The 26,881-nt window shown below is 38.9% G+C and overlaps 1 protein-coding gene and 1 long non-coding RNA gene across 2 annotated transcripts; one reads left to right on the top strand and one right to left on the bottom strand.

Moving 5' to 3' along the window:
• Positions 1-20,051, top strand: LOC119242039 (protein lifeguard 1-like). The gene is made up of 11 exons (XM_037507806.2): positions 1-129; positions 220-350; positions 4,003-4,268; positions 6,054-6,132; positions 7,138-7,191; positions 9,707-9,797; positions 13,082-13,119; positions 13,202-13,289; positions 14,678-14,767; positions 16,877-16,924; positions 19,509-20,051. Coding segments are annotated over exons 2-11 (909 nt in total). The 5' UTR covers positions 1-129; positions 220-348; the 3' UTR covers positions 19,662-20,051.
• On the bottom strand, positions 9,440-26,412 carry LOC119242069 (uncharacterized). Its single transcript, XR_005124419.2, has 5 exons — positions 24,593-26,412; positions 20,654-20,764; positions 19,217-19,363; positions 13,911-13,991; positions 9,440-9,523 (listed from the first exon to the last, which is right to left on the bottom strand). It is a non-coding gene; the product is annotated as an uncharacterized LOC119242069 (long non-coding RNA).
• Positions 26,413-26,881: the final 469 nt, after the last annotated feature.

The raw sequence follows: 26,881 nt of genomic DNA, 5'->3' as shown, positions 1-26,881 counted from the left end.
TGTCGCTCAGAACTTTGCTTCTCAGTTGAAGTGCCTGTCTGTCCTTTGGATGACTGCTGGATTAGGAGTCAGAAGGCTTTTTGAGGACCCGGTGAAAGCCTCATTTTGTGATTCAGGCAGCAGTCAAATGTAATTTCATGAGGAAAACTAAGCTGCCTTTGTCTTTCATTTGTTTGGTTTTGAGAAAATCTTGCTGCCTATCGCCCTTCTGTTTTACAGGACAGCTGGGGAAGAAACCAATTTGGTTATCTGAGCATCTTTCATACTTCTCAGCTGTGTGCGAAGACTGATATCCCTAAGGGAGCTCCAGACTTCATCAAAAAGAGAAATCTTTCTTTCCTCTCCAAAATGTAAATCCTTTTAAAGATAGATAAATAGTAAATGCTCATTATAAAGATTCATACAATTTGGAGGGCATTCTTCAACTCTGGTTTGTTAGAGATAATCTTATTAATAGTGTGTAGTATATATCTTTCCAATCTCTGGAAATACAGAACTTTAACATCATCTTACTGAATGTTATTGCCTAACTTGACTCTTTTAATTCAAATACGAACTTTTGTTCTGTAAACTTACCACATCGGTTTATATGTATCTGCCTTTTCCTGCCAAAATTAATTTAACCATTCTCCCTAATGTTAGATATTTAGATAATATTTTAGATAGTTAGATGATATTTTAGACATTTAGATAATATTTATTTATTTATTTTTTAAAGATTTATTTATTTATTTATACAAGCACTGGGTACAGTCAGAAGCGCGGGAGGGTGAGAGAATTCACCAGAGCCAGAGAGGGGAGCAGAGCAGGCAGAAGGACCAAAGTACACTGCTGAGGGGAGCAGCGGGCGGCAGGAGAGGTCTGCGCGCCATGCGGGACCCTTCTCTGGTGGCCGGGGAGCAGCCTTGGATCGAACCGGCGCTGCAGAGGCTGCGGGCAGCTTCGCAACCCAGCGCTCAACTGCTGCGCCACCGTGGAGGCCCATTTAGATAATATTTAGACAATTTTTTTGCAGTTAACAAATAATGACTAATGTAATGATCTTCCTTATTCTTATTGATAGTTATGCCAAATTATTCACCCAACAATGTCTACATATCTGCCAACTCCTGTGAGGTTCTCAGGGTTGACTTGGCCATAGGATGGACAGGCTACATTGCTTAGGGACCATGATAATTTTAGGGGTCATGAAAACATTTTCTTTTAAAATGAGTAAATAATATTAATAAATATATTTTTATATTTAATATTTTATGTAATTAATGAATATAATTATCCAATGAAGCCATACTGGATTATGTATTTTATACTAATGCAGTCAGATTTCTTTGACAGCAAATGTGTGTGGGGCCCCAAAAGTCATAGTATGGACCTCGGTCATCCATTTCTCTATATTCTTGCAACTCTGAGAATTATCGTTTTCTTTTTTGCTAGGCAATTTTCACTTTCACTTATAATTCTTTGGTTATTTGTGGATTATCATATGTTAAACTTATTGACTTTAAATTTCCTGTGTGAATTGCATATTTATGTTCTTTCCACATCTTTTTATTGAGTTGCCCATCTTCTCCTTGTTAAAAAGTTCTTATAATATAGTAAATTTCACAAATTTTATAGTCACAATTTGCATTTCAGACTTATTTGTATCTTTTTGTAGTGACATTTAAAGTGTTTCTGTACTCCAAATCTGTTAAGTGTTTTTTATGGTATTTTTACAAAGACTTATACAAATATTCCTTGGTATTTTCTTATGGAATATCTATGACTATTATTATTTATGATGATATCTTTAATTTGGACAGAATGCATTTTTGTATGAGATGTTTTCCAAGTATAGCTAATTGTTCCAACACCATAGGACAAAATTTAAAATACCACTTTTATCAATATTAAATTCTCATATCTGTATGTCTGTTTCTTGAATGCCTTCCATTGATTTCATGGATCCATTTAACTATTGCTATGCTAGCGACACATTTTTAATTATCTAGCTTTATGATGTCTTGAATTCTGATATTTCTGATAAATCACCACTTCCCCCATGATCCTTTTCTTTCAATAGTTTTCTTCATTTCTCATGCATTTACTCTTTCTAATAAACTTCAGAGTTACATTTTCAAGTACTAAAAAAATCCCAATGAATTTTTTAATACTTAGGGATTAATTTGAGGAGAGAGGACATATTTACAAAAGTGGGCCTGCTTCTCTAAGAGCATGCTATTTTGTTCAGACTTTCTATTTACGCCATTCCTGGTTGGTCTTCAGATTGAGCCTTTGCCATCTCTGCATGGTAAAGTATGCATCTTTGCATGACTCTTTTTGTGGGACAGTAGGCCAGCAGCAGGGGCTTTCCTAAGTTTTCATGTCCCCATGAAGTGAAAACCCTTACCGTGGGCATCTCTGTTTTTGCCATTTTGGGGACCATTTATTACAAGTTTTCTAAGAACTGTGTTCTGCTGTAAAGTACTGTGGCAAAGTCCATTATAATTTCTTACCTGGATTTTAACTCTTTTTGCTTACTTGGGCTCATTCTTTTTTTTTTTTTTTTAAGATTTATTTATTTATGCATACAAGAACAGGGTATAGGTCAGCAGTGCAGGGGGCACTGTGAGAGTGTTCACCAGAGACAGAGTGGGGAGCAGAATAGGCAGTTTTACTGAAATACACTGATGAGGGGAGCAGCGGGGGGAGAAAGGAGAGGTCTGCTGCACCATATGGGTCAGCTACCTTGCCAGGGGGATCAAACTGATCCTGCGTGGCTGGCGAATAGCTTGATAATGCTGAGACTTTAACCCCTGCGCCAACAGGGATGTCCAACTCTGGCCCATTATTTACACTGTGCCCAGGGTGATCTTTCTGGTTATTAGAGTGCCAGGCCTCTGCTGGAAACCTTCAGTGATTCTCCATTGTATTAGTTATTTATTTCTGTTGTAACAATTACTACAAACTTAATTCCTTAAACAACACACATTTATTATCTAACAGTATTGGAAGTCAGAATTCCAAAATTAGTTTCACTGGGTTAAAATCAAGGTGTTAGCAGGACTGCATTCCTTTTTAGACGCCTGGGGGAAAGGAACATTTCCTTGGTTGTTCTAAATTCTAGAGGCTACCTGTATTCCTTGGCTCATGGTTCCTGCCTCTGTCTTCAATGATAACAACCATGTCACTTTGACCTCTACTTCTGTTGTCACATTTCTTTCTTTATGATCCTCTTGCCTGCCTCTTATATTCCTCTTGCCATGCAAAGTAACATATTTACAGGTTCCAAGAATTAGTATGTGGGTATCTTTAGGTAACTTTTCTATTCTGCCCCTCAAGTCAAGGCCTTCATGATGAACGTGGATTCCAGGCCCCCAATGACCTGTCCCACTACCCTTCTGTCTAACCTCCTTCTATTCTCACTCATGGAATTCCCTGTTCTGGTCACATGAATTTTCAGTTTCTGTGTTCTGTCTTCTCTCCTTCTTTCAGCCTTGTTCCAGCTGATTCCTCTGCACAGGAAACCTCCCTCCACCTCTTCACATTACTAATTCTTACTCATCTTTTAGCCTTGGCTTAATTCTCATTTTCTCTAGAACTTCTTCCTCCAGACTTCATTAGGGACTGTTACATCATCCTCCTTTTTCCCTGGCTCTGCTTACGTTGCCTTTTGTATGATTGATATTTGATTATCTTCTCTTCTAACCTGTAAGCTTTTTGAGGGCAGAGTTGACTGGGGCAGCTTCACACTTGGTACATAAGAGTGAGCTTATTAACTGCATGTTGAATGAGTTTATAAAAATATTAGTTTTATAACAGAATGAAAGTTTTTACTGTGTAGGCCTCATCTTGAAATTATTTGCTCATCACTGATTCAGCAAATATTTTCTAACCATTGATTTGGTAAGTTCTGAACCAGGGAGTTAAAGTTAAGAAAAAAACCATTGGAATGTTATAAAGTATACTAAAGTTGTAGTGGTGTGATCATAAAGGAAATGAATAACAATTGTTCCCCTCCAGGAAAATGGACTTGGAAGTAGTTGAACCAATAGACTTTAGCTGTGGAGATCATCAACAGCTGGTTCGGAAAGCAGCGGATCACAATACCCAGAGCCAAGCTAGTCAGCCCTACAAAACCTCACCTTCACCTGAGCCAAAAAATCCTCATGAGAAGCCACATGCAATGACTAGTGAGCAAGCAAATGTGTATGTGGTACAAATTTCAGAGGACACCACTCAAGAAGACATCATTAGCCATCCATTCGTAAATTCAACTGTCCGTAGAGGTGAGAACAAAGAAAGCAACTTTTTGGGGTTTTTTTTAGAAGAGAAAAGCAAACGTTTTCTTAAAGTCTTTCCACAGAGAGATTTTTCAGATTTTTCAGATTTAATTTTTCTGTCAGTTTTTCCCAGTTATGCTTTACCATGACACATGATGCAGGGCTTGCTGTAGTAAAAAGCTCCCAAGTTGTCCAGGGCATGTAGAAATTGATAATAAACACATTTGGTGAATAATTGACCTTTATTCCACCTTTATTCCTTTATTCCTTTATTTACTTCTGCTGAGTCTCCTTTCACCATTGCAGTGGATGTCCTTATGGTTTTCACAGGAAATAGGAATTAGTCATTGATTGTGGAATGTTCTTACCTACATTCAAGATGATGCCATAGTGTTCACTTAAAGAATATTAATTCAATGATCTAGGTATTCTGTGTAAGTTAGCAAATATTTTCAGCTGTGAGTAACAGAACACTAAAATCTCTGGCTTAAGGAAAAGATTTGTGCTTTTTTTTTCTCTCCACAGACTTTCCCAGTAACCAAACCTAAGTACTTCCAGTTACATGCATGGACCCACGTGTATCCGTAGCTTTCCAGTTGGCCACTCTATCTGTAGCTTTCCAGTTGGTCCCATGCAACTATAACAAAATTTGGGGTGGGTAGTGAGGAAGCTGGGCACCCTGTGCAAAGGGAACATTATTGCATTTAGTCTTTATAGCACCCCATAAATAAATTGTGGTTCTGTTTTACAGCTGAGAAAATGAGGTTTAAGGGGTTTGTAATGGAAACAACATATGAAACTGTCTCACCTCTGTCACAGTTAGTTATTTGAATCTCTCTCTCCTGGAGGGCAGAGGTCCTTCCTCACTTTTTTTTTTTATAATAAATTTTATTTTTATATTCCCCATACAATTGCAACCCCCCCTTCCTCACTTTTTAAAAAGTATATAGTACACAAAAGGATAAAAGTGCTATCGAGGAAAAGAATAGCTCAGTCCCATTTCTTGTAACACTTTCTAGGCACAGAAACCACCCAGCAAAAGCACACAATTGATGATTCTATAAGTCAACTTTAAGCAATATTATTTCTTTTCTTTCCCACTTGAAGATGGGACAAAACCACAAAAAATAGTCATTACCAGCACCATTGTCAGAGGGCCCCAAGAAAAACTGGGCAGTAGGAGGTAGGCACAAGATGCCAACATACTCTACACTCTGCATGCCATCTTCTCGGTCTTTATATTTCATCTGGTTATCTCGTTTTCTGCACAAGTAAAAGGGAAGGGAATTCTAAAGGTAGGTAGTCTGAAAGAAAAGTGATGGAAACATTCTGCATAGTTCCTGCAGCCCAAGTTCATCACCAGAGGGATAAATGGCCTCTTTATCAGCAGTTCCTGGGCATCACAGTGGCATGGCCTCTTCACCAGCAGTTCCTGGGCATCACAGTGGCATAGCTGGATCTCTAAAAATGGGCCTGTGACATTCCATGACTTGCAGGTCACTTTTGGTCATAAGCAGGATGGGCTATACATAAGGAATGAAATCCCTGAGTTTGTCTTTAAATTTTGGAACCTTCCAAGAATAAGCACTCAGCTCTCCAAATAAAATGCCTCTAATGTCTGTTCCAAAAGTTCTGCAGGGCTGTATTTTTTGCTATTACACTGTTTCACTCCCTTTTCCATCCTCAAAAAATCAGAGGAAAAATTTCTCCCATCAAGTATCAAAATTAGGTAATTACATTTATAGTTTTAGTTTTGAATATTATGTTCTAAAAATACCTATGTCTCTTCAGATTTCATTACAAAAGTGTTCCTCATCCTGTCAGTCCAGTTGATGATCACTGGGACAATCACCAGCACGTTTATTTTCTGGTAAGTTTTATTACTGATATAAATTAAATATTCAGCTTTTCACATAATTTCCTGTTGAATTAGTTCTACTTTTTGATCACTAAAATTATCTATTTTTCTTAATCATTTATAGGATATAAGATTTCTATATTTTGTTTTTCTGAGGCAACTCCTACAGGTGTTGGTAGATTTCTAGAATTTTACTTCAATTTCCTAAGCCAAGAACTTTTTTTGTTTGTATTTTGGGTACTGTTTTCTTTTTTTATATTTCTCCGAGCTATTTCCACAGATAAAACTGAATTAAAGGGGAAAGGTGAGATTATGGAGATTTTGGAGGGTGGAATACTGTTAAATTATTCAGGGACTATGGGCCATCTCTGTTTTAAACACATTCCATGAAAATTTCTATCAATATATGAGAAGTTTATGTCGTTTGTTTTGTACACATATCAATCGCAGTGTTTTTTTTTAAAAAACTAAGTTTTTAAAACTTCACTGGGACATTTGCATTTATGTAAACATGACTAACGACTTATTATAACTATCTTTTTATGAGTCTATTTTATGAAGCAAGATCTTGTCATATGTTTTATTGTTTTCTTCCCCATCTAACATTATCAATTATTTAGGGTTTTCTCCCTTTCTTCTCATGAGATTGTTTTACTTCTACTTAAATAGTATATTAGTTAGTGGGCCTCCCTGGTGGTGCAGTGGTTGAGCGCTGGGTTGCGAAGCTGCCCGCAGCCTCTGCAGTGCCGGGTTCAATTCCCGGCCCCTGGGCAAGAGTCCCACATGGTGCGCAGACTTCTTCTGCTGCCCCCTCTTGCTGCCCGCTGCTCCCCTCAGCATTGTATTTTGTCAGTCTGCCTGCTCTGCTCTCCCCTCTGGCTCTGGTGAATTCTCTCACCCTCCCGCGCTTCTGACTGTACCCAGTGCTTGTATAAATAAATAAATCTTTTAAAAAAATAGTATATTAGCAAAATAAAGTACTTACTGTGCAAACTTATGCTAATTTTTTTTAACCAGGAAGACTTTAAGAAATTGGGTGAGTGTGAATGCCTGGTTCACCTATGCACTCTTGTAAGTATTAGTGGATTTAATAAGAAGTGATTTTTCTACTGGTTATTGATTCCTTTACCTATTAAAATTTAGGTGAATGTATAACATCCTTGAAATGCAAAAATTATAGCAAGAAAAGTGAAAATAAGCAAATGAGTGATCTTCAGGAACTAACTATATATACCACTGAGTAGACACCATATTTTCCTAATCCACTGATCTATCTTTGGGCGCTTAGGTTGTTTCTTTAACTTGGCTGTTGTAAATAATGCTGCAATGAACACATGAGTGCAAATATCCCTTCAAATTAGTGTATTTATATTTTTTTTAGTAGATCCCTAGGAGTGGAATTGCTGGGTCATATGGTAAATCTGTTTTTAACATTTTGAGAAACATCCATACTGTTTTCCATAGGGTCCAGACAGTCTACATTCCCACCAATGTGCACGAGGGCTCCTATTTTCCACCTCCTCACTAACATTTGTTGTTTCTGGTCTTTCTGATTCAAAACAAAAATTTTATTTTATTTTATTTTATTTTTACTAATTTAAATATTTTATTTTATATAATTCTTACATCTTTGCACAATATATGCATTTTCATTTTGGTTATATTCCCCATACAATTGCACCCCACCCCCCTTATTTTGACTCCAGTCCTTCCTTTCCCCGCCCCTCCCCCACTCCACCCCCGTAGAGTGTCTCTGGTTTATAGTTGCTTGTTGATTTTGATTTTTACTTTGTATTGATTAGTCTTTTTCCTGGTCTCTTATTTAGGTTTTCTAAATTCCTGCTATGAGTGAGACCATCCGGTATTTTTCTTTTTCTTTCTGACTTATTTCACTGAGCATGATCCCTTCTAGCTCCATCCATGTTGCTGCAAATTGCATGTGTTTATCTTTTTTGAATGCTGAGTAATATTCCATTGTGTATATGTACCACATCTTCTTGATCCAGTCATCTATTTTTGGGCATTTGGGTTGCTTCCATAGCTTAGCTATTGTAAATAGTGCTGCTATAAACATAGGGGTGCAGGTGCCCTTTGGAATTACTGTTTCGGTGTCCTTTGGGTAAATACCTAGGAGTGGGACTGCTGGATCATATGGAAGCTCTATGTTTAGTAGGTCCAGAAATCTCCACACAGCTCTCCATAGTGGTTGGACCAGTTTGCACTCCCCCCAGCAGTGTAGGAGAGTTCCTTTTTCTCCACAACCTTGCCAACATTTGTTGTTGATAGTTTTTTGAATATGTGCCATTCTCACTGGTGTCAGATGGTATCTCATTGGAGTTTTGATTTGCATTTCCCTGATTACAAGTGATGTTGAACATTTTTTCATATGCCGGTTGGCCATTTGCATTTCTTCAGAGAAGTTTCTTTTTAGCTCTTCTGCCCATTTTTTGACTGGATTATTTTCTTTGTTTTTGTTGAGTCTCATCAGCTCTTTGTAGATTTTTGTGATTAGTCCTTTATTGTTAGTGTTGTGTGCAAAAATGTTCTCCCTGTCGGTGGGGTTTCTCTTTGTTTTGGTTATTGTCTCTTTTGCTGTGCAGAAGCTCTTTAATTTGATGTAGTCCCAGCTGTTTATCTTTGCCTTCACTTTCACTGCTTTGGATGATGTGTCTGTAAAGATGTCTTTGATGTGCATGTCATGTAGTGTTTCGCCTATATTTTCTTCTATGTATTTTATGGTTCAGGTCTTATGTCTAGTTCTTTAATCCATTTTGAGTTGGTTTTTGTGCATGGTGTGAGGTAGTGGTCAAGCTTCATTCTTTTGCATGTAGCGACCCAGTTTTCCCAGCACCATTTATTGAACAAACTTTCTTTGCTCCAGTGCATATTCTTTGCTCCTTTGTCAAATACTAGTTGACCATAAATCTGTGGGTTTATTTCTGGGTTTTCTATGTGTCTGTTCTTGTGTGTCTGTTCTTGTTCCAATATCATGCAGTTTTGATGATTATGGCTTTGTAGTATAGTTTGAAGTCTGGGAGTGTGATGCCTCCATTCCCTTCTTTTTTTTTTTCAGAAGAGCTTTGGCTATTTGGGGTTTTTGGTGATTCCATATGAATTTCATCAATAATTATTCTATTTCTTTGAAGAATGTCATTGAAATTTTTATTGGAATAGCATTGAATCTGTATACTGCTTTTGGTAGGATGGCCATTTTGATGATGTTAATTCTTCCAATCCATGAGCAGGGGATGTCTTTCCATTTCTTTGTGTCTTCTTCTATTTCTTTTAACAGTGTTTTATAGTTTTCTTTGTACAGCTCTTTTATCTCTTTTGTTAGATTTATTCCCAAATATTTGATTTTTTTCAAAACAAAAATTTTAAGAGAAGAATCCATAAGCTGTGTCTATAGATGACAATAAGAACAGTTTTAAAAGTTTTTGAAAAATAAAACAGTAAAAGTAATGTTTTATTTACTTTATAAATACTTACAAAGATATTACATAATGATTAACTATCATCTACTAATAATGTATTATATTATATAGTCACTGGAATCAAATAACACATGGTTTTAAATTATCCTCAGGCCAGCATTTTTTGTTATACTTATTATACTTGCTTGCTGTGGCAAACTACGTCGTCAGGTGCCTGCAAATTACATTCTCCTGGGATTATTTGTAAGTAAACTTTTCCTAGCACTCATTGTTGCTCACATCTGACATGTATTTCAAAAGGAAGTGAATTTATTCCTTTTACTGTGGATAATATTCCTGTGGAATAATACAGATATTATTTTGGACAGGTTCTCTTGGCTGAATTCTGGTTGCAAAAAAGTAAAGATAGCATAAAAAAGTGAGATAGTATCCACACTCTTTTAATTTGGGAGCCCTGGGATACTCCTTTCTTTAGGCAGATTTGCCTCAGAGAGGCCACCCTGGGAAATCCCCTCTTGGCTTCTGGGCCACGTCTTAGGAACAGATAACCTGACTCTCCCTGGACCTCTGTTTGGTACAACAAACATTTGGTTATGGAGACTGGGTTCCACATTTAATTTGCAAACTCATGTGCAAAAAATGCAATTTTCTTTATAACATTTATTTTTATTTCAAGTCTCACTGGAAGCAGAATTTGTCTCAGTCAATATTCTCTTTATCCCCCCATCCTTGCATTTCAATTCTGGGGGGGTTTCTCATCTTTGACTCATCTCATTTATGCATGGTCTTGTTCCCAATTCGCTAACACCTCGGTGTGGGGCTCCCATTCCAAGGCCTGGCCGTGGCTTTATTTTGCCTGGCAATCAGAGCCGCTCTTGCCACAGAAAGCTGCGTGACTCCCTTCCTGCTGTCAGTTCCTTTCTGTGTTGCCCCCAGGAACTACAGGATCTCACCAGTCCTCAGCAGATACCCGGAGCCCCTAGATTTTATAAACCTGAATAAAATCTGGATTTCTGTCATTTTACCCCCATCCCAATCCACAGGTTAACTACCTAGAAAGTCAGGGACTCAGAAGCATCCAAGAATCATTCTTTTTCCCTCTTCCCAGTCAGACAAAACCTCTTGCCTCCCTGTGGCGGGGGTTCTCTGAAGCTCATGATAATAAGCATTTGGTTCTCTTGGGAAAACACAGACCAGGCTTGTTGATTAAGTGTGTCAGCTAATGATTCTTTTGGGAGTTTGCTTTTCCTCCTGGGTACCAATGACCCCTTTCATGTGAAGATTTCTTTGATTTATTCCTCCTGGTTCCAGATCAGATTTTAGGTAATTTATACACATAGTCTAAGAAGGTAAGATAAAGTGATGAGGAAATTTGATTGAAGGGAAACTAAGGGAAGAAATGGAAAGTCAGTGCTTAGGCAAGTGCACAAAACCTCTGTACTTGAGCATGATGGGTCTAGATTTGGACCTGCACCTCCTAGTGGTGAAAACAATCAAAGACACATGGCCAGTGGTGAGATTCTCAGCATCCAGTGTGAGTACATGTTGGGAAAAGCATCTTCCTCTCAAGGCTGAAGATGCCTACATTTGGGAATTTTTTTCAGCACCAGAGCATTCTGGGGCCTTTCTTAGCTGGTTTTGATACCTGTCCATTGCCCAGGTAAGCAAGTGGGTGAGCAGGTGGGTTTCTTCAGTTCCCTTATTGGTAGTACCTATAACCCTCAAGATGGGGTAGAGTTAAACAGCAGACATAGAAAGATATTGGGAATCCTGGGACAGAGGTGATGGTGTGGGGAATATTTTTTCAGAAATTTCTTATTTTAAATTTACCAGTGATTTTACTGTTTATTACAAGAAGAGATCAAAACTCTTGGTGTCAAAACTCTTGGTCTCACTCTGAGATTCTGCTGATGCTCCCAAAGCAATTAGCATCTTAAGAAAAGAAATATTATAGAGAGGCAAATAGTTACGGTTTCTAGACTTAATGTCTTACTCAAGTGTTAGGGAATACAAGGAGAAAACTATTTCAGAAAAGGAGTTGTGGGGTGGGGGCGTGGGGAGAAAAAATACATGCTGAAGATTGCTTTTGTCTCATAGAATTTAGGTCCCCCTGCATGTTATAAGCTCTTGAAGTCATCGGCAGGTTGGCCTTCTAAGGCCTCTTGTTACTCACACTCTTACTCCTTAGAAAACTGCAGTGGTTTCCATCTTGAAATCATTCCCTTTCCCACGCATTTTCTCATATTCATCCTCTCTCTCTCTCTGTCTCTCTCTCTCTCACACACACACACACACACACACACACACACACACATATTCAAACACTTCTTTCAGTGCTGTTAAGATGGAGATATATGAAGCAACTGAGCAAGCACAAATAGAAAGTTAATTTAGAGAGGAAGGTCGGAAGAAGCATATTATGAAAAATCATGTGCAAAAAAGAGTTACACTCTTTTGACACCCAATGGAAAGAAAGACAGTCTACTTTGCTAAGTGTAATAAAGCAGAGGATTAGGTTTGAGAAATTGAGAGAGGCAACCCAGTACTCTGGGAACTCCTGTTCTTTTTCAGTCTCCAGTACCATTTATTGTTGGCCAGATGGAGAAGTTCAAGCCCCTCTTGCAGTCCTCGCTCTCTAAGTAAATTGTGCACTCAGTTTTACTTCCTGAAACAGAAGGTTTCTTTCCTGATTTTAGCTGTACACCAGAGATCAGCCGAGTCTTTGGATTTGCTTCTGACAGAGTCCTTCCAGCTGTGGGATGTCCTCAGGCCTTGTAGCCACTGCTCACTGAAGTTCCCATGTGGCTTTGCCCACTGTCCTGAACCCTGACAGTGGGCTTGGGCACATCCTCATTAACTTTTTGGATCTTATCCTCCAGTTCGACTGCCTGCTGGCTCTCAGCCTCTCTCCCACTCTGCCCCAATATTGGGTCCATTTGGACAATTGGGGGCCTATTATATCCCAAGTCGTGGGGGTGCCCACAGGTGCACCTCCAGGAGCTGTAGGTTAGGGCCCTCTGGCCCCTCCCCTGGTACTGAGAAGGCCTCAATTTTCATCACATTTCTATGGTTTGAAGTATTTTATTCTTACCTGAGCACTGTGGAAATGAAACTGTTGGTAAAATATTAATAGAAAGAGTATATTCTGCCTGTGATGAAATGTTAAGATTCTGTGTGATGCCCTCATTTAATACCCATGTGGTCTACCAATGGACCTTTAACCTTGATTTCACATACCTAATTAATACATGTTTAATTCACTAAACATGTTGAGTTACTGTGGTGTTCTAAGAAATTTTTACTAATAAAAGGAACTTTTCCTTGTCAGTCTTAGGGAGGATATTATGGAACTGTTCAGTTTTACTATTCCTTTCCCATAATCAGCCACCTGCAGTTTTGTGCAGGTAGGTTGTGCGATTCTCTCTTGCTCACTGGACCCTGCCAAAATGCACAGAGCTCAAATTACCACCTCTGCATTCTGGGCTTCAGGAGTCAGGTTTCTGATTTGCTGTGAATTTTGTTTTTAGACAGTGCTGCAAGGTATGCTGCTAGGAGCCGTATCAGTGTAAGTCTTTGTACACATTCTCTTTTTGGGGTGTCCTTTCCTTTGAATGTATGTGAACAGTAATCACAGTCTCTGGTTTTAGTTTCTATGAGGTCAATGAAGTGCTGTGGGCAACAGCAGCAACAGCTCTGGTGACATTATTGCTCACTTTGTTTGCTCTTCAAACAAAAGTAAGTATCACTGAGACAGGTTTCTTTCACAGGGGGTGTGGGGAGACATTCCTTTGCCCTTCCTGATCCCTCCTTCTTCCTCCTCCCTCTTGTTCTCTGCTGTGGCCTCAGCCCCATGGCCTCCTTCCCTTCTGGCTTCCCATGGGGTTGTGCCTTTGAGTAGCCCCTGATAGAGACTAGAGGGAGACAGGAGAGAAGTAGGAATACTTATTCCTATGGCTTCCCCACAACAGATTCCTCTTGGGATAGTCACCTGTGTTCTTTAATCAAATTTGCTGCCTGTCTCAGATATTCAACTCAGTGGAAACTCCTGGGCTTCCTTCCTCTGCCATTTGGGCCAAGGAGCAGTAACAATTTTCCTAGTTCTAGCTTAGTTTTATGACACTACCCTGAATAAAAAGTTATACTTTTTTTTTTTTTTAAACCAGAGCGCAGGTGTGCAAAGATTTCCCACAGAACATCATGTAGCTCAGGACTATCCCACTTTAGCTATAAGTCATAATCTCTGCAGTGATCAGATGCTCCTAGATTTGATATTTTCAGCAACCCTTTCCTTCAGTTCTGCCCATTTACCTTCCTTTAGTAAATGAAAGACTTACTTTAGTTAGTTTAGTAACTTACCCAGGAAGGAGTATGTTGTCTAAATTGGTTGGCATTCATCTTAAGAAAGTTATTATACAGATGCAGAATTTTAGTCTTTACCTGGTGGAAAAAGAAAGAAGTATGAGAGACACAAAAAAATCTACTAGATAGTCAAATCTTATCAAAACTTAAAAAAAACCTTATTTAGCCCAGCCTGATTTGGTCACTTATTTATAAAAATAAATGTAAAGGCATTTTAATAAATTTCAAAATTACAAAAGAATCACCCAATAGTTTTTGAAAGGCTGTTATACATACATTTTTTGCCAATATATGTTGTGTGTGTGTGAAAGATGTATCCAGTTAACATTGGTTTATTTCATTAATTTATTCCATGCACACTTGCTTTTAAAAATATGAACAATTATGAACAAATTTATATCCTACTTATATACTTTTTATTAGGGGATATTTCATATAAATACAAAAATAGAATAGCATGTTGAATCTCCATGTACTCCTTTCCCAGTTTCAAAATTTATTAACTCATAGTTCCTATTATTTCATCCACACTCCTACCCTTATCTCCCTCCTGAAGCAAGTCCCAAACAATATAACTCTTTTTAGGTAGCATTTTTCAGTAGTGGATTCTAATGGATTTCCATAATTCTCAGAATTGGCCAGGGTTTATTATCAGGAAATTAGATGATTTCTGTCCATGGATTATAAGCTATATCTCTCAGCTTCCTGAAAATCCATATGGGTGATAATTTGAGATTTTTTTTTTTCTGTTTATTTTTCCTCAGTGGGATTTCACCTTGCTAAATGGAGCACTGTTCGTTTTACTCTGTGTACTTGTTATCTATGGAATTCTCTTACTCTTCATACAAACATATGTAAGTGCTTATCTCATTTGGAAAACTCAAAGAATTGTTAGAAATAAAGGGTGAAGTGCTGGCTTATGTGAGTCTGCATAAGAATAAAACACCAAAATGGGTGAAATGTTCCAGGACTTTAAATGGGTAAAGCTGGGGATAGTGGGACCTGGGGAGAGGAAGAAGCTGACTAGAATAATTGGCAGGCCAGGGTAGCATATCTGACTCCTAGGGAAGGGGAAGGAAGGAAGGTCAGGCCAGGTGGGTATGGTGTTTTCTAAGGAAGGTTCAGCAAGGCCATCAGGGAGTGCTTGAGCTAAAGTAGACCATCACAAACTCGAAGACATTATTACATCACAGTGATCCCCTTTGTCCCAGGAAGGGCCCAGCTGCTCCCGGCAAATGATAGGGAAGTGGAAACATGACCCAGGAGCAAACTGCAGTGAATTGCAGAACAGAGCTGCCAGAGCTCTTGGTCAGTCACACTCCATTCCCGGCAGCATGAGGTCCGTGAGGCCTGCCACACTGGTATGTTTGGGAGGAACCTGAAAATTGAGCTCCTACCCTAGATGCCAACTGTCATTCCCTAAGAGGACCTTGGGATGTATCTATATGCAGGCCAAGTAAGAGTCCACCAAAAATGGATGCTGCTTATCTGAAGTGAGAGAGTGGAGATGGGCTTGTTCTCACCTTCCCAACAGCAACTTACAAGGGACAACTTATTTTTTAACTGAAGCCCCTTCTTTTTCTTTTCCTTATCCTCATCATTTTAAAATATTCATTGACCTCTTACTGCATACCAGACTTAGGCCCATGTGTTTTTCACATAGGCATCACATTCTCACATTCCTGAAAAGTACATATCTTACCTATTTTATAGATAAGAAAAAACCAGGCTCAGAGAAATGAAACAACTCATCCAAGTTCACACAGGGTGTAAGTGGAAGGCGTGAGATCAAAGCCAGAATTGTGACATTCCAGTGCCCATGCTCTTTCCACCCCATTGCACTACCCATGGACTGAGACTGGAGGGAGTGTGGAAAGGCAGAGGTGTGGTTCTCCCCATGCTCTGTGAGTGGCTCCTCTGTGGAGACCCTCCAGAAGGCCAGGTCCACTGAGGACTGGCCTGGGGCCTGTGATCATTTGGCTAACACCTCAAGGCCAGCTTGGTCCTATTGCTGAATTGAAGAGTTTCTTTGGGAATAAGTAGACTTGTGAAATGATCTTGAGGCATGTAATCAGAAGTTCTGCCCGGAGTGGTTTCGGTGTATGTATGCTACACAGGTGTATAGCTTGGGAGGCTATATTAGAGATAAACTCAATGACATTACAAAGCTGTGCCACAGGTTAAAAGGTCTTCAAAGGCCACAGCTCTCCATTTATCATTATTGATAAATATTGGTATTAATAATACAAATATCAGGTGGGTGCCATAGGCCTTTACCACACCTCTTAAGTGCAGTTAAGAAACTGTATTTCCTACTAGACACAAAACCCTGGTTTCTTCTGGGGAAGAAGAGTCAGGATTCACAGGAATGGGAAACCCACCTTTCCCTTTGGAGCTGAGTTGATTGGTCACCTCTGCTTGTGCAGCACCAGCTCCAGCACTAGCTACTGATACAGAAGCCTCGCTGCCTGGATCCCTCATCCCGAGAATATATTTCTGACTAGTCAGGTGCATCCATCCCTGCTTAACTCCTCTCACATATAAGACTCCTGGCCACTCAAGATATTCACTGCTATTGAAGTAGGTGTTTTCCACCTCTCGTCAATCAGCTCTAGCTAGGATGTGTGAGGGTCATTATGTCACCAGAGTTATCTACGTGTTCCAAGAGCTGAGAGTATGGCAGATTTTCTAGACAGGCATATGGATGGGGCAAAAAGTGAAACATACCTAGTACATTCTACTGGCCCTACCATGCATGAGGTGTTTAGCACTTACTTGATGAATATTATTTGGCACATGCAAAGCTAGTTTTCATCTTGCTGAATGGTATTAAGTGGGTACTGTTTACCATGTTCAAGATAAAATTCACGCACAGATTTGAGCTTTCTTAATATTTGGGCCCTTTTCTAACTCAGTAACCTAACTAAATCCTGTTCCAGTTATACACTTGTTTCTTTTTTCAGTGGTTGCACCTTATTTATGCTGGACTTGGAACTGTGCTCTTCTCACTTGTAAGTTCATTTCTCCCTCTCTTTTACTAAGACTATGATACATGCACTGAAGAAGCCCCTTAGCCCTTAAGTTAGACCTGGAGGCAAGTGGAATCAATAATTCACTGAAAAGTACTCCAGACAACTTACTTCCCCCATTTCCCTCCTGCTCCACTTTCCTTTTTCTCCTTCTTTTATTTCTCCTCCTCCATTTTTTTAAATGAAGACCAAAAAATTTAGAAAAAATTTAGGTTCACAATTATACCTCCTGCCCCCATACATGGAGGGCCTCCTCTTTGTCAACATCACTCACCAACTGGTACATTTGCTACAACTGATGAACATGCATTGATCCATCATAATGACCCAAATGCATAGTTTATATTAGGATTCACTATAGGTAATTTACATTTTATGACTGGCTAAATGTATTAAGGACTATTCCGTTATAACAACATATTGAGTATTTTAATTGCTCTAGAAGTCCTTTGTGCTCTTATGATTGGCCCCTCCCCCAACTCCCGGTAACCACTGATCTTTTTAGTTTCCAAATTTTGCCTTTTCCAGAATGTCTTATAAATCATAATCCTATAGTAGCCTTTTCAGATTGGCTTTCTTCACTTAATACACACTTAAGACTCTTATGCCTTTTCAGGGCTTGATAGCTGATTTATTTTCAGGGTTGAATAGTATTCCACTGTCTGGATGTACCAATTTGCTTATCCAGTCACTGCTGAAGGGCATCTTGTTTGCTCCTAAGTTTTGGCAATTATGAATCAAGCACCTATAAACAGCCTTATACAGATTTTTGTGTGGACATAAGTTTTGAACTCCACTGAGTAAATACCGAGGAGCATGCTTGCTTGATCATATTTAGTTTTATAAGAAAATGCCAGATTGTGGTCCCAAGTAGTTGTACCATTTTGATTTCCACTAGCACTAAATGAGTCTTCCTATTGCTCCATATCCTTACTAGTATTTGGTGTTGTCAGTATTCCAGATTTTGGCCATTCTAATAGGCATGCTGTAGTAGCTTGTTATTTTAATTTGCATGTCCTCATATATGGTGTAGAGCATCTTTTCATATGCTTGTTTGTCACTGGTATAGCATCTGTTAAGTTCTTTGACTCTTTAAAAAATCAGATTGTTTTCTTCTTGTTGAGTTTTAAGGTTTTTTGGGGGGTATATTTAGGGTAACATTCCTTTATCAGATGGGTCTTTTGCATATATTTTCTCCCAATTTGTGGCTTGTCTTTTTAATCTCTTGACATTGTCTTTCACAGAGCAGAATCTGCCTTTAATTTGAATGAGGTTCAGTTTACCCATTATTTCTTTTACGGATCATCTCTTGGATGTCTTATCTAAAAATTCATCACCATAACCAATGTCATCTATATTTTTTCCTGTATTATCTTCAGCTCATTTTAGTCTTAACTTTAAGTCTATAATCTATTTTGAGTTGATTTTTATGAAGAATGTAAGATCTGTGTCTTAATTTTTTGCATGTGGATGTCCAGTTATTTCAGCACCATTTGTTGAGAAGACTATCTATCCTCCATTGTATTGCCCCTGCTTCTTTGTTAAAGATCTGTTGACGATATTTATGTGGGTTTATTTCCGATCTATATTGCCTGACTACACTTGTTTAAAAAAAAAAAAAAGGAAAAAAGAGCGCGTGCATAAATTCTGAAAGACTTCAAAAGACAGTTAACAGTTCTATTTTGTTACATTGATCTATTTGTTAGTGCTTTACCAACACCACACTATTGTGATACTATTATGGTTAAGTTTTAAAATCCAGTAGCACTGGTTTTCCACCTCAAATATATAGTTCTAAAATGGGTCATTTTAAAGGCTCATTAAAATCGAAGAATTCTCCATAACGTAACCATAAATAAGGTGAGGAGCTGCTTGTTCTCTCTTTCTCCTACTGTGCTCTCATTGCCAGGTTTGCTCACTTTGCAACAAACACAAGGATGCGTCGGCTCTCTGATTTCTTGTTCTGATATTTTAGGAGCTCACAATTTTACCTATTGCAGCTGAGTTAAAATGTTTACGTTGAGGGTTATTTAACCAAAGATACATCCCATCTTCACTTCATTCTATTTTGGATACACTGACATCATCACAAAGCTACTCCAATGTCAAGATTTGGAAAATGCTATCACCCGAAGCGCCAAAAATTCAGAATTAATGCTATGTAAGAATCTAAATGTTAGGGACACATCTTATTTTAAATTTTTTTTCAGTGAGAACATGTAGGAAAAATACAAATATGAGGCATTTTATTGTTTCTCTGTTCAATCTGCCTACCTTGTCCACATCATTGACTACAGGCACAAAGCCTTCTGGACTTGGACAAAGCACAAGAAGGCTCACAAGCTTAGTTCCCCAGCTTCAGGAGTACAAAAGACTTGCTTTAATAGTGCACAAACTCAGGAACATGGTGAACAGTTGAGGCTGTAAAAATCACATAGACACTTACAAACTGACTTTCTGCAATGTATTTATTGACATTAAATTTTTTTTTCTGGATAATTTAGGACACTTATTTTGATAAAAATGTACCATTTTAAGTAGCTAATCCTCCTTTCTTTTCTTTAAGTACTTGGTGATGGATATACAGCTCATGGTGGGAGGGCGCCACCATCATTCTGACCTGAACCCTGAAGAGTACATTTTCGCTGCCCTGAACATCTACTTGGACATAATCAACCTTTTCCTTTTTATTTTGCAACTGATTGGACTAGCACGGTAGTTACACGGCCAAGACTGGCTCATGTTGAAGAGAGGGAGGGATGGAGGCCTGTGAAATATCAGGTCCAGCCATGCAGAGGTTACCATTTTATAAGCCCTTTTATTGAAAAAATATTTTAGAATAGTTTTGTCAAAAAATGAAACCAAACATTTAGTTCGTAGATGGTAGCTGTAGCTATTATAGCTTTAGTTTCATTATAATATTGCAATATATTCTGGGGGACAATTCTGATTTTTATAAATTCAAAAGATGAGTAAATAATTACATACTTGCAAACATTTATAAGATGCCCATTACTTTGTTGAAGTTTTATAGATACTATATAAAGCCATAAACATCTCTCTATATGAATAAAATTGATTATAGAAACCTGTATTTCCTTTTTTCCTCTTGATTTAGACATTCTGTGTGAAATTTGGCATCTATTTTTAAATAATACAATATATCAAAATACTCTGATTTTTTTCCCCTAGACTCCAGAGTTAAACTAGAGAGAATAGTATCTGCCTAGTGGGGCTTAGAGAAGATTAATGGAATGAGTGTATAGCAAGGACTCAGGTGCTATTGTCACCATCCCACCAATATTCTGGGTTTACCTCAGAGACAATCCTCTGATTGGGACAAATGGCTTCCATTGACATTCCATAGTATTTAAAAATAATATAAAATTGACCATCTTAACCTTTGTAAGTATACAGCTATGTAGTATTAAGTACATTATTGAGCAATCCTTTCTTTCTACTTGCAAAACTGAAACCCATACCCCTTTAATCATTAAGAAGTCCCACACTGACTTTGCACTGACTTTGTTTTATACATATCTTACAAAATAAGTTTGATTTAATTACTGAAGGTCATAGACTGGAAGATTTCCATCTCTTCTTGAGTCTCACATCTTATTGGGGTGAGATGCTTGATGAGGAAGATTTTCACAGAGATACAAAAGATTACACTTTCAATTCCACCCAAATGGATCTACATTCTTACCTTACCTGTTTTGAATTAAGTGTTGGTCAGCCAGTCTCTGGTTCTTCTCCCAGTAGGAAGAATATGTCATGCCTGCAGAATGAACAATGGCACAAAGCGGGTCCATGCCTGGTGTCCTTCAGGTAGACCAGGGAAAAGTGCAACAGAGAAAAAATTATGTGTGGCTGTGTTAGACAATGAATGATCTCAACTTTCAGGCTCAGGATTTTGAACTTTATCTTTTAGGTGTATAAAAGGTTTTGGTTGCCATATCACGGTGAAGGCATGGCTTTAGCAAAATTTGATCATGGTGGGTGAATCAGGATGGATAAGTGAGATTTTAGGAAGAGAAAGGTCCTATAAGGAATAATGCAATAACATACATTTAAGGCATTGAAGGACAGAACTAGGATGATAAATATGGCACAATTAATCACACATGATCAAGATCATGGACAAAGGTATTCATAGGCGTTGATGTCTGGATGGACCTGCAACTCAGGGAAATTTAGAATGACCCGTAGTTTACTGTCACTGTCTTTACTAAATTGGACCCTTTTAAGGAGAAAATGACTTGGGGAGCTATAAGGCAAGGTGATAGGCATAGGTTGAGGTATTTTGAATTATTTGGAAAAAGGAAGTGTTAACTTGGCTGTTTGGAGAGCTGGAACTCAGAACTAAAACTAAAGAACTGGGATCAGAATTAGGATGTGAGCTCAGATGAAATTGTTAGGAATGAGGGGGAAAAAGGAGAGCCCAGAGACTGAACATGTACATACTAGGAAATGGAAGGAGAAAAGGCTGTGGTCAAAATAGGAAGAGAGAACATTAATTATGGAGGCAGCAAAGATCTTCAGGAAGGTATTGGTGAATTCACTTAGGATTATAAGATCCCAGGCCCTTGAGCATGTATTATATGATGTTTCAAGGCAAATAAAACTAAAAGCCAACATAGTGGATTTGAGGGGCAGGGAATTGGGAGTCCAGACTTCATGGAGGCAGGATTGGTTTTGTGGAAGAAGTTAGTCACCAAAAGAAGTCTGGTTCTTTCAGTTCTAGAAGAGAATGAGCAGCATTATCCTCCCTCCCTCTCCCTTTTTCCACCTCCTCCCTCTCCCGAATTTCTAGGATAAGAGAAAACATGGGCATGTTTAAAGGCAGAAGAAAAATGAAGGTAAAATTGGGGGAGAGAAGGGGAAGGCCAAGAGCCCTTTTCTCCCAAAACTGGAGAGAAGGACTGGAATATTGAAGTGTGGCAGCCTCTTTTGAGATGAAGTTAAGGAAAAGAAAGAGCGAGGACATGGAGTCTACAGAGCCTCTGCTGGGAAATTAGGGTTTAGGGAATGCAAGAAGAGATTTCATCTGGATGCCTGAGTCAGTCATAGAGCATTAGGGTACTCTTTCCTCCTTTGTTAAAACTACAAGAGGAAATAAGACAATGAATAGGTGAATGAGCTTCTCAAAATTGCTACAATCAAGAACAAAAGTTCCACTTTTGGGAAATTTCAAACAACAGAGAATTATAAATCTGTGATGACTTGGAATTATGACAGAATAATTTTTTTTATCATCAACCTGAAATGAAGTAATTGGCCAGAGATTTAGACTTGGGCTAGTTTTTGATGGTTTGGTAATGCAAATTAGACAGAATAAAATAAAAACACTCATACTGAAAAATCAAGACTGTTGGAATAGAAAGCTTATTGGGGAGGGGAGTTTGATTCTTTGCAGGGAGGTTAGTCTTGGTTTTCAAGAGATCTCAAGTTAATTGTAAGGTAGTCTTAATATAGAATGGAAGTGAATCCTGACTGGGCAAAACAATTTGCTCACATGTCTGCTTTCTTCTGGGACCAGACATTTACGTTAGTTTTTCCACAATTCTTTTCTAACCTAGCAATTGCTTCAGAATGTTTTTGTTCTCTAAAGGAAACTAGTCAGTAGAGGCAAATTTTGAGTGAATTGAACCTTCAAAGTGCAATTCTAAAACTCTTAGTGGTGGTGATGTAAGTCTTAAATTATTCAAGTTGAGCCCATGAACAGCATGGGCTTGCCCTTTTATTATCTTAAGTACAACCAATTGGAAAGATGCAGTCTGAGAGGTGCCTAGAGGTAACAGGGAACTTTAGGTCAGTAATAGGGTCTGGAATTTGAATTTATCTGAAAAGGTGCAAACCTTTTCTCCTAACTAGAGAGGGCTGGAATATTCAAGTGTGGCAGCCTTTATTGAGATAAGTTAAGGAAAATGAGCAGAGAGGACAGGGAGTGAAGGCTTATGTTTTAAATAGAGATGGAAACAAATTAGTGATTCCCAGAATTTAGGGATGGTGGGGGGAAGGCAGTGTGTATGCATCTATAAAAGGGGTAACACAAGGGACAGTTTGTGATCATGGGGTAGTTTAATTAGGACAAGGGAATATGTTCACACTTTTTCAAATGTACATTACCACATCACACTCACCCCCAAGGAATCCATAGTCCTCTACCATAGACCACTGGGCTCTTTCCCCACTTTCCTACCCACACCCTCTTCCTGTTGTTGGTGGCCTCAATTCTGTAGTCAGAATTCTAGGAGTGTTTTTGCTGGTACAGTTTTGTCTGTTTCTTTGTTTTATGAAACTCCCAACATTTTTCCCCTTGGGCATTATAGTTTTTAATTTGAATTCTGTAGACTCTTGTGTTTTCTTTCTCCAGCAAAGTTCTCTCCCACACTGGGCATCTCAAACTTATGTTGGGGGTAACTAGGTTAATCTATTATCAGGAATTGCCCTTTGTAGAAGTAATTGCTTTTTGAGTCTGAGGGCAACTTGAAAGACAGCAGACATTTGACTCAGCAAATTCCAGGACTTATTAGGGGAATAAAATTCCAGGACTTATTAGGGTCAAAAAAAAAATTAAAAATAATTTTATCTCAGTAAAAAAAAAAAAACACAGTAGTAAACATTTAAAAAACCCATCCTCAAAACAAATGAATATCTTCATTGGTCCCAGGTGACAGCAATGTTGACTGCTTATAATGTATTAAGATAACATTTAATTGATTATTGCCCTAAAGGAAGGATAGCAAACACAACTGACATGCCAAATGCGGCCTTTTTTAAAAAAAACTTTTTATTTGGAATATAAATTCTCAGGAAGTGCAAAGATAACAGACAGACCTTATGTACACTTTCTCCAGTTCCTCCAATGGTTAGTCCTTACATATCAAAACCAGGGAACTGACGTATGTATACAATATTTATGTATAGTCCTATATGGTTGTTATCATGTGCAGATTTATATAGCCACCACTGCAGGTAAGATAGACTATTCCATCACCACAAATTGTCCCTTGCACTACCCTCTTATAGACACACACACACACACACACACACACAGACACACATTGCCCCCTCCACCCCTAAATTCTGGGAACCACCAATTTGTTTCCATTGCTATTTTTTCCCCCAAAGTGCTTTATAAATGGAAACACACAGAAGACATTTTGAGATTGGCTTTTTAAATTCAGCATGATGCCCTTCAAATCAAGTTGTTGGAAGGTGTCAATTGTTTGTTCTCCTATTCCTGAGCTTAGGATTCCATTGCGCAGACATACCTGTTAACCATTCACCATTTACAGGCCATTTTGGTGGATCCAAGTTTTTGTGCTAATAAAGCTGCTAGAACAATTTTATGGGTTTTTAAGTAGACATACGTTTTCACTTCTCCATGACAAATATCCAGGAGTGCAACGACTTCTGTGAACTAAGATGTCCTCTAAGCCAGGAACTGCTCAGTGGAACTGTGAAAAAATTAGCCCCCAGAGGGGCAGCTACTAATTTTTCATATAAAATTGAGGTATTTACACTATGGCCAAGCTAGCTAGACTCTTAAATATACCATTTCTATTTGACTTGCAAGGTTTTTGGGCCCTTGTTAATTCTTCAATTCCAGCTGGCCCACCCCACCCCAAGGTGAAGATTTCATACCTGTGAGTCAGAAGGCCTCCACGAGTCAGGCATTCACTTGCAATAGTAATAGGTTAATAGTTGGCTTTCTCCAAAATGGACGTACTTGGGGTTTGTGTGAGGTAGGTGGCAAAGTCGAGCAGGAAAACGGCTCGAGTACTCTGCTACCATTAAGTCTTTAAGGAGTGATTTCACTTTCTTCCTCTGGGGTTCCTCTATTGTTTCTGTTGGACCACTGGAAAGGGGATAGGAAGGCAGGTTGGGGACAAATTTATATCCTCACCATCATTTCTCTGCATAAGGCATCCCTGAATAGAGAACTCCTACTGACAGATTATGAGACATGGATGTAGAGGCATATAACCTATCAATTACAGTAGATATTCAGACTTGAAAGCTACATTACACACTATGGGCCACCCGCAGACAACACTCCCCTTTTCTGCTACTGAATGCCTTGTTCTCAAATGAGGAATCTAAAATATATTGAAGTTAGGAGCTATACAGCAGATGACAATGGATACCAGATCACCTTATCAGCCAACCCAGGGGTGGACTCCATGAGGTAGAGGAGGCTAGACCATGAAGACAAAACTTAATTGCTGGCCGTTTTTCTTTAGCCAGAGTCAATTTCTGAGTACTAGCATAGCTATCTCTCCCAGGGTGTTAGGATCCAGGAAACCAGGTCCCAGGAGTTTCTTTTTAATCCCAGCACATGGCCATGTTTTGCCCTGTGGTCTTTAGGGTCTTCTGTCACTCCTACACCCAGCATTTTGTCCTCATTGCTGGCTAAGTCTGGAATTAGGGTTATAACAATGACCTGCTCTGTATTTTTAGGCAAGACTTTGCATTCTCTCTCTTTTTTTTTTTAAGATTTATTTTATTTATACAAGAGGCGGGGCACAGGCCAGAAGCGCGGGTGAGAGGATTCACCAGAGACAGAGTGGGGACCAGAACAGGCAGACAGACGAAATACACTGCTGAGGGGAGCAGTGGGCGAGACAGGAGAGGTCCGCTTGCCATGTGGGTTTCTCCAAGGCTGACGGGGATCGAACTGGCACTGCAGAGGCTGCGGACAGCTTCACAGCCTGCGCCACCAGGGAGGCCCTGCATTCTCTTTTGTATATGATCAGGGACAGCTTGTAGTTCAACCTTATGAACTTCTAATATTTTTTGGTGCACTGAAAGCTCTCAATCAAAAGCAAGGGTCATACTGCTGATATTTGTTTTGGGGATTCCTTGATCTAGCAATTTCAGTCACACAGCTTTCTGACAGGATCACAGGATTTGTTGACCCTAAATGAAAATATTCCTTTCTCAGCCTGTCTGCAACAACCAAGGCACCATTTGGACAGCAGGTAGTATTCTACCTCTTATCTCTAAGCCTCTAAACATTAGTTCAACTCCTGTAGAGTAACAGGTAGGACAGTGGAAATCTCTACTCTCCTACTCCTTGTCTATCACTTGGATGACAGCATTCATTACCAGGTAGATGCCAGGATATCTTATATTCTCAAACCTGGTCCACCATCCTTCTTCCAGAAAACCATGTCTCTGTAAGTATTCCATTCTTCTTGTTGAATGGAATTGTTCCCTACTTACAAACCATTAAGTTAGCCTGTCACAGTTTCATGGATGCTGACAAAAAACCTAAGACTTGTGGGTCAGAGGCAAGGGACTTCATCACTCCTGGCACAATACACAGAATTAACATCGATGCATTTGTGTTAGCTCACCTTGTTCCACAGGAGCAATGGATGGATGATGGCAAGCACGCAGAGTGTTTGTGATGCAGCTGAAGAACACTGAGTATAAAGAATCTAGTGTGTTTTTGGTAAGGTTGCTCCTTGTCCACAGGTTACTAGCAACATAAATCCTGAGAGATGGCCCTGGCAAAACTGTTGTCAAGTTTTGGCACACCCGGCACACCCAGCAAGATGTGAAGATACATAAGAGGCTCAAGAGAACTGTACTGTCTGGCCCAACAATTATCCTTTTCTATATTGTATTTTGATTTTCTCTCATGTACTAACTGTACATATTTTTTCTCTTTTTTAAAAAAATATTTCATTTTCTTCCTTTTTTTTTTTTTTAGGAAAAAGATTTATTTATTTATACAAAAGCTGGGGTACAGGCCAGAGGCTCGGGAGAATGAGAGGATTCACCAGTGACAGAGAGGGAGCAGAACAGGCAGACAGACTAAGAACACTGCTGAGCGGAACAGTGGGCGAGATAGGAGAGGTCTACTGTGCCATGTGGGTTTCTCCCTGCCTGGCCGGGAATCGAACCGGTGCCACAGAGGCTGAGGAC

Source organism: Talpa occidentalis, unplaced genomic scaffold, assembly GCF_014898055.3.
Source record: "Talpa occidentalis isolate TD23 unplaced genomic scaffold, MPIMG_talOcc4v2.1, whole genome shotgun sequence".
Taxonomy (NCBI): domain Eukaryota; kingdom Metazoa; phylum Chordata; class Mammalia; order Eulipotyphla; family Talpidae; genus Talpa; species Talpa occidentalis.
The sequence above is the reverse complement of the archived record's forward strand: the minus strand, read 5'-3'. Positions and strand labels throughout refer to the sequence as shown.

What these genes read in the sequence shown, in the direction of transcription:
- LOC119242039 (XM_037507806.2), top strand. An exon ending in ACATTCTCCTGGGATTATTT is followed by an intron (nt 9,798 to 13,081) that starts GTAAGTAAACTT and finishes TTTTGTTTTTAG; the next exon opens with ACAGTGCTGCAAGGTATGCT. An exon ending in TGTTTGCTCTTCAAACAAAA is followed by an intron (nt 13,290 to 14,677) that starts GTAAGTATCACT and finishes ATTTTTCCTCAG; the next exon opens with TGGGATTTCACCTTGCTAAA.